The sequence below is a fragment of the Parasteatoda tepidariorum genome, chromosome 4, assembly GCF_043381705.1.
Source record: "Parasteatoda tepidariorum isolate YZ-2023 chromosome 4, CAS_Ptep_4.0, whole genome shotgun sequence".
Taxonomy (NCBI): Eukaryota; Metazoa; Arthropoda; class Arachnida; order Araneae; family Theridiidae; genus Parasteatoda; species Parasteatoda tepidariorum.
In genome coordinates, this window is record NC_092207.1 from 45,654,963 (window position 1) to 45,666,920 (window position 11,958).

The window sequence follows — 11,958 nt, forward strand, 5'->3', positions numbered from 1 at the left end:
TTATTAAACCATCATGGAAATGCATTGTTGTACCATTAAAGATCATCAAGAATTTCCATCATAGTATCATAGAAATCAAATCTTGGAACGATCGTGAACCACCATCATCCCAATGTTGGATCCCTGATTTTTTAAGGGCCAACATAAAAACTTGTTTTGATGGTATATTCCTGCTGAAACAACAAGAATTTTTATTAAACCATCATGAAAATGCATTGTTGTACCAGTAAAGATCATCAAGAATTTCCATCATAGTATCATAGAAATCAAATGTTGGGACGATCGTGAACCACCATCATCCTAATGTTGGATCCCTGATTTTTTAAGGACCAACATAAAAACTTGTTTTGATGGTATATTCCTGCTGAATAAACAAGAATTTTTATTAAACCATCATGAAAATGCATTGTTGTACCATTAAAGATCATCAAGAATTTTCATCATAGTATCATAGAAATCAAATCTTGGAACGATCGTGAACCACCATCATCCCAATGTTGGATCCCTGATTTTTTAAGGGCCAACATAAAAACTTGTTTTGATGGTATATTCCTGCTGAAACAACAAGAATTTTTATTAAACCATCATGAAAATGCAGTGTTGTACCATTAAAGATCATCAAGAATTTCCATCATAGTATCATAGAAATCAAATGTTGGAACGATCATGAGCCACCCTCATCCCAATGTTGGATCCCTGATTTTTTAAGGGCCAACATAAAAACTTGTTTTGATGGTATATTCCTGCTGAAACAACAAGAATTTTTATTAAACCATCATGGAAATGCATTGCTGTACCATTAAAGATCATCAGGAATTTCCATCATAGTATCATAGAAATCAAATGTTGAAACGATCATGAACAGCCATCTTCCCAGTTTGGAAATTTGGACTGATTTATGACGGTTCAACATGCATGGAAATTAAAAACTATTTTGAGAGTACTATTCCAGAGAACCCGCAAGAATTTACCATTTAACCATCATGGAAATGCATCATGGATTCTTGGTCCATGAGAAACAAACTTCTCTTAATGGTTAGCCGTCATAGTATTAAATTGGCGTCTTCCATCATGGAATGATGGAAGATGCTACCATATAATTTGCTGGTGTATCAATAAGTGTGAACGTATAACGGAAACAGTTGGATAATAGTGACCATCATGAATCGCACTGAAACCAACATAAATCATCAAAATGTTGTCTTGGACCATCAAGAATTTTGACGTAGGAAGACAAACAAAAAATGTAAATTTTAAAAAGGACAGAAGAGATAAAAACTTGAAAAATAGTAATCTGTCTGAGCTTAACTTCATTAATATGTTTCTCAAAATTTAGCCCTTAGAATAATTAATTATGTAATTTTATTTTATTTATGAAAAATGTAACAAAATTTTTAAGAGATGATAAATGTGACGACCAACAAAAATATTTTTACCTTTAAACTGATTTCGATGCAAAGCGCTTTTACCTTTAATTCAATAATTTACCATATTTCATGAAGCGTATGAGAGAGGAAGAATCAGATATATTATCCACTTCTATTTGTTTCTATATGTGGCTTTTTAATAGTTAATTTAATGATATTTATCTAAGGTATCAGTTCCTAAGGTATCCAGATATACACTACGCTACCATAATGAAAGAGACGACACTTTCAGTTTTTTGCATCTTTTTGATTTTCTCAACAATTACTAGTGTATTAGTTTGTAACTTTAAAGATGTTCCGTTCATGCGATTTTTCATACTTAACAATGAAGTTTGAAGCATTCAAATGTTTGAGGGACAGAGAATAAATTACGAAAGAAAACAATTATTTTTGAACACTCTATGTCAGAAAATCAAGGAATATGCTTGTAACTGGAATGGATTAGTTAGGCTGTTATTTTTAATAACTGCGTAAAGTTTCGTAAACTTAGTTTAATAATTTATGAAGATATGGACTTTTTTGTAAAAAAAAAAAGAAATTGGCCTTGCATATATTCTTTGTCCTAACTTTAAAAATATTCAATAAAATTAAACAAAATTTGGGAGGAATTTAAAATAAATAAAAAAAATTATTTTTTAAAATTTTAAAACAAATCGATAAAAATGTGTAAAATATGAGCATTTAAAGCAGCTCTCTCATACTGCGCTTGCGAAGGAAAAAAAGGAAAAATTATTTCAAACACGTATCTAACGTACGTAGATGCAGAAAACTTATTTTAGTAGTCAATCATATTTGGCAGCTAATGAAAAAAGTTTGCATTGAGCATCTTAAAAATTTAAAAAGTTCCCACCAATATTCTAAGTAGCTTCGGTCCTTTTTAAAAGACAATTCAAAATGAGAAGGGGTTTTCCACAAATTTCATTTTGAATTATGAAACATTTATTAAAAAGAACAGATCCAATTCCTTTTTAAAGTATTTCAAATATTTTCTTCCCTTTTACAATTACATCTTGCTGTTCGGCAATTATAGGGCAGTGTAATTTGCAAGACTACAAAATGGTATCTGTGGAAAACCCATGATCATTTTGAGCTTCATGTCAAAAAGTACAACTACCTAGAAAAGGGCTCAAAACTTTTTTAAATTTTTAAGATATTTAAAGTCAGACTTTTTTCATAAGTTGCCAAATACAATTGAGTACAAAAATATAAAATCAATTTTTTTTTAATTTTTCCAGTCATACTCAGTAAAAAAAAAAAATAAAATAAATAAAAAAAAAGAAGAAGAAGAAAAGAAAAAAAACTACTTTAAATACTTATATATTGCGCAGTTCTTAACGTTTTTTTTTTTTTTCAAATTTTGAACCAATAATTTTGTCGATAATTTTAAATTGGTCCAAAAATTTCATTAATTGTTCTGAATATTTTTAAATTTATAAACAGAAAAGCAGTAAGACAAAAAAAATAGGTTTTACAGATAAATAAAGTCCAGATCTCCGTAAATAACTAAGCTCAGTTTACGGTCGGTTGAAGCTGTTATTGTAAATAACAACCTAAGTAATCGATACAAGTTACAATCGATACAATCGATACAATCAGTATTGTTGGGTAGTATACTATGCATGAAAGATAAAGAGCCATGCATATATTCCACTTCAGTTTGTTTCAAAATGTGTCTTTTTAGTGGTGAATTCAATAATATTTCTACTAAGGGATAGTAATAATGTAAGTTAATTAAGAGACAACGTATTTTGATGATTTATGAAGATATAAAAACGCTGATTAAAGACAGAATATGCATTTTTCATAACCTAAAGATTTAGGAATAAAGTTATTCTAAAGATATATTTAACATCCTTCGTAATTACATTGAAAATGTACTTTAAATATCTGGCAGTGAAATTAGGAATAATGGATTCGAAATAATTCGTTCAAGACTATTTCAAAAAAATAAAGCACGCTGAAAACTTTAAAAAAAATTCAATAAAGCTTTAAATTTAACCAGGAAACCAACAGTTAAGTTAAATGGACAGAGTATTAGAATTTCACACTACATAGCCTACCTTGTGTTCCAACTAAACTGTTGGCTCTCTTGGGTGACTCGTCTAGACATGTTCCAGCCAAAAATAGCAAAATTTCAAACAAAATTAAACAGGCAATCCGGGATCGACTGGGGCATGAGCCCACAAATTAAGAAATACATATATTACAATAGCGAACAAAAAATAGCTCTCTATGGAGCAATCATTAAGTAAGAACTCTCCAAAGAATTAAGAAGATCGAAAGATTAGCACTACTATCAATAGTCAAAACCTTGCAGAACAACGTCAACGGATGCGTTCCAAGTACTAGCCTGGACCATCCCTTTGCATTTAACAATAGATACATAAGAAAGACTCGCAAATATTTACTTTCACCGTATAAACAACGAATCATTCATATCAAACCCTATTATCCCAATAATCCCACCAGCAAACATACAAATTATTCCTTTTGATTATAGCTGTCCAAACAATACCGGTATTGAAATATACACAGATGGTTCTCGGCTTATAAATAACAACATCTTCAGAGTCGGATGTGACTTTATTGTTTACATTGATAATCACCTATTACAAAAATACAGATTCAGATTAACCGATCATTCAACTGTTTTTAAAGCCGAACTTTGAACCGTGCTCCAGGTGACATAAGGGTATATTGTAGTCGTGAATCTATTAGATGCATGTCTACAGTATTAAAACAGAAGTACACATATATAAAGATTCTTCATCCGGTCTTTTTGAAATTGAGCAATCCAAACATACAAAATACATAGTTGAAATGATTAAGAGCCAACTATAGTCACAACATAAAATTCCACTGGATAAAAGCAAATAGAGGATTTTTAGGCAGCGAAGAGGCTGACAGCCAGGTCAAACTTTCTTGCCAGAAAGATAACGTAGACTTAAGCGATATACCTTCAAAACGTTCAATTTGAACAAAACTTAATGAAATAAACCTGGAAAAATGGCAAGAACGATGGGGCAACCCGCGTTCTAAAGGAAGACATACCTATAATGTTTGAAATCCAGCGTTCTATAGAATGCCTAGGCATTGTACATAATTCTTAAAGCTAGCCAGCAATGTATGAAAGGATTTATAATACACATTTTCTAGGCATTCTATAGAATGCCAAATGAGAAACCGGCGAAGTATAAAATACATCTCCGATTCGGTTAGAATATCATTATTTCCTTTAATTAGAAGGTATAAATTATGCTTTGCCTTTCTTAAGTTATGCTTATGAAATTCCCTTATCATCAATTTTGTTTCCCTTAATAAGAAAGGCATAAATTATTTTTTGTACAACTTTCATTTTTCTTTACGCATTTTGAATAATTTTTTTAATAGCACTCTCATTATTTTTTCAGAGTAACATTTTTAGTTTTGAAAAATGCGCATCATTTGTATAATAACCTCGTCAGGACGTTTTTTCATACTTTGCCTAAATAGCATTTTTCATTCTATAGAATGCCTAGGTATTACATACAATGCCTAGGGAAAGGTAATACTTCTCATATTTCATACTTGGCCTAAAAACATCCGGCATTATATACAATGCCTAGGTATTCTATAGAATGCCGGCTTTTCATACTTTGCCGGTAACATATATATTCATATTCAAGTTTCTTGGAAAACCAACTGGGGGTCACCTCGACGAATCAAAATGGAACTCTTTTGCACTCCTGCTATTAGTGTTGTCTAATTTGCAAGTGGATACACATTCTGGAACTTTTCTTTCGAACTTAGATATACGAACTCATAACCTTTTGTAAAGCAAGTTCTTTTCATCTGTTTTTTCAATGGTTCACACATTGTGAAAAAAATGCTTTTCATATGTACAAACAAAACGACTTGGTTTAATTTTGCGTCATGTTCTATATTTTTCTCATGTTTTAATACTGTGTAATTCCTCTTTCTGTGTAAATTATGCAAAGATCTTTCCTTACTAGTTTGACCAATTTTGGCAAAACCATACTAGGACATGATCTTCTTAATTTTAGTGCTGTTATTTACGCCAAATTTTGAATTTCCTTCTGTAACGGAACGTCTTTTCATTTGCTCCCTGTTTCATTGGAAATCCGCTTGTTAAGTGACTTCTTCACATCTGTTCATCTTTTGATTTTCCTTTTGTAACGGAACATCTTTTCATCTGCACTTTATTTTATTGGAAATCCGTTTTGTTAAGGGACTTCTTTAGACCTGTTAGCATTCTTGATTTTAAAGAATGTAGTGTTAATTTTTCATATGCACAGACCTGCTAGATTTTTATCGATTTGCCCCATGTTTTCGTATTTGAACAGTTGCTCACTGATCAGTACCCTGGTGGGCTATTAGTATCTCTGGATGGCCCCTGCGGGGGTGTATCAGGGTAAAGCTTATATGCGGATCCCTTTCTGCAATTAATTCTACTTCATCGTCATAAGCTGAGTCCCACAATATAATCGTGTTCACCCCCCTTCAAAGAATTCAAAGTTCCACACTTTTTTAAAACATTTTATACTAACTTTTAAATCAAAATTTTACCACGTGTCTAATACCAATTGGCACATAGCGTCTATAGAAACGGAGTGGATATTTTCCGTCTTTGATAGTTTTTTTTCTTTTTCCAACAACCCTTCATTCCAAGATGATTGAATATTATCCTTGAAGAGGTTTTTTTTTTATTAATTTTAGAAATTTTCAAATTGATTTTTAAGCGGCTGACTTATACATCCGATACACCAGAAATTTGCGATCTCGTAAACAAAAAGAGGGATATGCAACGGCTCGACTTATACCAACATCTCCTAGAAGGAAGAAGGCCTCAGCACGGATGAATTTAGTAGTCTGACGTAACGAACATAAACTGCGCAAAAATAAGAAAGATGTTACTAAGTTCGGATTACTAAGTTGCGCAGTTGGAGAAATACGAAAGGTGTCATTGCGTGTGGACTACTTACCTTTGGTTGTTACGTTTGGACTTAAGTTTGAACTTTATGGTAACCCGTGCATCGGCTTTCTTTCTTCCAGATGGTATTGCTTGTACACCGATGTAAACAGTAATTATTCAAAGCGAATTATTTATAAGTGAAAATTTTTTGACTTTCAAAATAGACAATTGTTCTAAAAAGTTTGGAAATTTATGGTTAATGCAATAATAAAACAAACAAGGCGATTAGCTGCAAGAGATATAGCTTTTTGTGTAATAAAAATTACTTTTTAATAACAAAAATCTTTTCTTTTTTTGTTTTAGATGCAGTTTGTCTTCGCGATGGTCTACTTAGGTCAAGGATTTGTGACTGGCTGCGAACACGCAGATAAATTAGAAATCACTATTTTCACTCTGATGATTTTATTTTTCATTCTCTTCCTTAACTTCTATTTGCGAACTTTTCTGAAAAATAGAAGTGCTCAAATACGATCAAAAGTAATCGATAAAATAAAGTGACATTGCTTTTAATTCATAAAATGAAAAGCAAAAGACATGTTTTCAGAATTCATTAAGTTTTTCTTGAATTCATTTATCAATTTATGTTCCTAGAATAAAGAATTTCTTTCGGAATAATACTATTGTCTGAAAGAAAAATTTTTAAATTTTGTGACTATCTAACACAAACTTCCATCTTATAATTAGCAATAAAAGCTCTCCTGAAAAAATTTAATCCATTAAAAATTAGACCTACAGTACCTATTTCATACAGAATAACTCTGGTTCAGGACTTGATAACCGTCTGAATTTGCTTAGAAAATGAAAGCACAGGGATTTACAAATACGTTACAACCAGATTTAGCCTCCTGCCTAACTAACTAAACTATGAGGAGAATGATTTCTTAGCCAGCTGTTTCAAAATACCCAACAAATTTCTTATGGAGTTAAAGTCAGGTGATATAGCAGGTCAATCGAAATGGATTGAGAGTATTCATAAAAACAGACATACATTCTTTTAGTCCGATAAATACTGTCGTTTTTATCTTGAAAAATAAAAAAAATACATATTCATCGATAATGTTTTTTATTGAAAGCAGCACTTAATTATCCTTGACATTTAACATGCTGGCTAGAAATAATATTCACCTCGTTAAGCGGATTCAATCTATAATAAGATAAAGAACCTCAAACATCACATCTTGAACTATGAAAAATTATACTTCTCATTATTTCTCTAGATGAGACTAATTTTTGGCAAAATGAGTCTATATCGTACGAGAATGGTTGTAAGTAAAATAGGCTAAATTTGAGATATTCCTTCCCCTATGCAATAAATATCTCCATGATTGTCTGTATACTCTTTCATTACCTTTCTTTTGAACGCCGGGATACGAATAGAAATTTTCGCGATTAGCTGTGAAATAAATGGATAGGTAAAACTGTAAAAATTTTAGGATGTTTGATGAGAGGCTGATATAAGCGCATAGTTTTGTTGAGATAAACGCATAATTTGTTAAGATGAATGCATGGATTTTCTTACAATAAACGCAGAGTTCAATTATACGAAAGTCAGAATCATTTATACTGTGCCTAATGGGAATGATATAGCGTATTCTACGTGCTTAGCGTCCCGCAGTGGACTGATCGTTAAGACACGGTTCTCATCAGATCACCGAAGTCAAGCATCACTGGCTGCGGTCAGTGTGCGGGTGGGTGACCCACTTGGATCAGTCTGCGTAAGGACCGAGGGTGTGCGGTATTGGTCCTCGTTAAACTGTGCTACCGTAAAGTGCTCGACTTCGCTCGCAGGTCGTCGGGCTACCAAAGCGGGGGTGCCATCCCCTCCGCAGAGGATCAAAATTGTGATGGCATGTCTTCGGATCATCCTCCTGGATGTTTCCCAGACCGTCGCCAATAGCCCATTGTGCAGCTCTAGTGCGACGTAAATTAACAACAAAATTCTACGTGCTTAGCCTGTTGAAAAAAAGAGAAAGATTACTTTTGTCTCTCGTAGTAGGGGTATCTAAATTAACCTGGAGTAGGCGAGAGCTCTAAAGAAGAAGGAATACTTGGATTTATGGGCTTAAAAACCACAGGAAAATGTAATAAAATTCCGAGTTTTTTCCTGATATTACTTTTTTTACCCTCGTGCTCGTATATCATTTCTCAAGCATATACACCGAAGAGCCATTACATTAAGACCACCCTCCATCTATAACAATGGGCTCGTCCAGGTTTTCATGGTTTCTCGCCCAGGAACAATGTTTTCATGGGGCACATTAGGACCCATGATCCTCATAGANTTATGACGTATTCACATACATCATTAATACATTTTCCAGGACGAGACGATGAGGCAGCCACAAGCACTTCCACTGGTTCAAGAGGTCCACGAGGGAAAAATGCACAATATTACCTAACAACGTGACTAACGTGATTACAGAGCGTGGAAGCGAGCGGAGCAGGAAAAAGAGTCGTTGAATCGAACTAGTGATCCTTTTACGACTGCAGATTCTTTTACAATTAACGTCGCAGGTTGCGAAGTTTAACTTCTTCCACGCCGAGGGACTCTACGCACTATTTTTTTTCATAATTTCATTCACTCCTAAAATATAATAATTTCACCACTTTTTTCATTCAATAAACTTTTAAATGTTTGCAGTTTTGAGGACTAAAGGTGGTCCTACATGTTATTAGCAGGGTGGTCATAATGTAATGGCTCTTCGGTATATTTACTTATTTCTAAAAATTCCATACTATACAATGAAGAAACACTCACATAAGCTCTTTAGATATTTGAATGTCACAGTGGGTTACTACTAGTAACTATTGGTATTCTTATCAATGAAATGGCTACTATTATTCAAAATGTGGTTCTGTCAATACCAAAATTTTAAAATAACTTACCTTTTTCTATAAAAAAATGGAAAAAAACAATTTTGTTACTTTTCTTGAATAATTTAAATTACTTTTTTCTTTGCTTATTCTAACAGCATTTTAAACACTTAAGATTTGTTTTATTTCGTATTACGTTCAGCCCAACCAATATTTATTTTGAATATATTTATATTTTTTGGGGGTTGCTAAACACAAAGATCCGCATTTTGCGTCCAAAAGTTTTTTCTTGAAATATGTTCTTTTTAGTCAAGGAAAAAAGCTAGAAAAATATATTTTTGTGAGTGTGTAACCCTGTATTTTGTTTAGTATCGAAAACTTTTGACGACAACATATTTGAAAAAAAAATATTACAAATGAAAAAAAAATATTACAAATGAAACAAAATTATTACAAAGGAAATCAAATTATTACAAATAAAAAATATTATAAAAAATGAAAAAAATTATTACAAAATCTATAAAATTTCAAAGAATTACGAATACAAACAAATGATAACAGCGCTGGGGGTTTGATGTTCTTTAATTGAAAAATAAGGGAGAATAACTAAAAGACGTTTGAAATTTTATAAAATTTCGCTTGTGAAAGCTAGTGAAATATTAAAAAATACATTCCATTACTAAGAGGAGTACCCCCTAATTTTTCCTAACCTTTCCCAAAATCATTATTTTTAAGATATTTGTTTATTTTTGTCTTTTCTTAAATATTCATTTAACTTTTGAATTACGTTCCTGGGGGTTTTTCCATCCACTCAGTATATTCTTAAATCCATCACCTTTCAAATAATCTATTTTTATTAAACGTTCTTAAAAACCAAGGTTTTTGGACTATCTTTTAATATTTTTTTTCAAATAAAGTTTAGAATGTGATTTTTTGTCCATAATTTTAAAATTTTATTAATTAGCAATAAAAGTCCCCACTGTGTTCCCCTTCCCATAAAAACGTAATTTCTAAAGATCTTCCCTGTTTTAATTTTGATGGTTCCTTTTCGATGCTAATGAAAAGTTTAGATAAAACAAATACTAACCCGACAATGTAAAAAAATCGGAAACAAAAAAAAAGAAGTTTATTTTACCATAAAGGTTACATTATTCAAATAGATATCCGAAGTATCCTCGGTTATTTTCAAAAAATATCGACTTTTGCACTGCAATATTCACTGTATTTCAAGAATATTCAATTCTAAATAATTGCACTGAAGCACTGATAAAGATAGAAAACACGCTTGAAATCTTTGAATTTCTTTTTCATATTTCTTGAATAGGTACGGAGTCAATGATCATTTTCTAAAACAACTATCCTTTCTACTGTAACATTTAATGTATGGGAAATCAAAAGTCATTTTCTTCATATATAACTAGATCCAAGAATAGAATTTCTATTAAATATCAAATCTCTATTAGTCCTTTTCCTTTTTTACCTTGAAACTCTTATAGTAATGATATCAGTGCAATTTTCATTAGTTCGATATTTAATGTAATTCTCATGTTTATTATCCTATGATCATACTATAGATACAGATTTTGTAGAAAGTTTTATCTAGTTTTCAAACATGTCATATATATATATTTTTTTTGTCTTGAACCAAAAAAATTATATTTAAAAAATAAATTTTTTCAGTATTTTTTCCGCGAAAAAAAACATTCAGCAGAAAACGTCACGTCACAAAAGCAATATCCTCATCAATAAGTTAAAAATACAGAGAATTTAGTCAATGACAAGCTAAAGAATTCCATTAAGAAAAATCTATTTCCCCCTAGAAACTCGTTGCCGCTTTCCTTTTGACTTGACGATCGTGATCAGATAGACACGTCATTTCAATTGCTTAAAACTGCCATATAAAATTCAGTGCCAGTGATATGTTAGGAAAAAAAATAGCACTGTCTTGTCGTATGTCACATTTTGTCAGTTTTCCATGAAAACTAGATGGCTGTAACAGTCACTTGCGCTTGACATTTTTTCTTCCCAAACAGAAAAAAATTTTACTTGGAATATCATTTTTTTTTTCGATTTATTACAAAGTAGTTAACAAATACATTACTACATTTCGCACAAATAATATTCTTTTTTATAATTGAAATATACGGAATGGTTATATGCGTAGTTTGCTTACAAATTGCCAGAAACTCGGACCACTATAACAGTCATTAACGGTAACGTGATATCTTAGCATTAAATGAGTCTTTCTTAGAGTTAAAAGCTAGCGGGCTTCTACCAAATGTGAGTTTTGATGGTTATATAACGGTGGTTGACTGAATTAGATTACTACAGCATCTGCAGATCATGCTTTAACTTTCTTTTTGTGTTCAAAAAGCAAACAACTGAAAGGAATGCTGAGACTTTAAAACATCTAAACTTATTTCTGATAAAATTAAAAATTTAATAACTCTGCAACGAACAAACTATTTGGCATAACTTCATAAGGATTTATTCCAATTTTTAGCACTGTATAAAATTAAACAGAAGTTTTTATGTATAATTAAGGACCTTAATTTGCAAATTTTGCTGCGTTAGATTTAGCTGAATGTTTCAAATACTGAATTTGGGTCGATGATATATTGATTCCGAAGATTTTGATGCAACAAGATTGTATTGAAAATTTAGATGCCTTAAATTACTCTCGTTAGAATCAAGGAACTTGCGAAAAATATAGTTTATTTGTTTGTTCTGTTTTAATAATAAAGA

At 31.6% G+C, this 11,958-nt stretch overlaps 1 protein-coding gene across 1 annotated transcript in view; it reads left to right on the forward strand.

The window, feature by feature from the left end:
* Positions 1–7,043, forward strand: part of LOC107457057 (very long chain fatty acid elongase 7-like) — a gene marked incomplete in the record, with an annotated part of 31,770 nt that extends 24,727 nt beyond the window's left edge. Inside the window, 1 exon segment of the mRNA XM_043041154.2 lies at positions 6,703–7,043. Within this exon segment, the coding sequence (XP_042897088.2) occupies positions 6,703–6,897 (195 nt within the window).
* Positions 7,044–11,958: the final 4,915 nt, after the last annotated feature.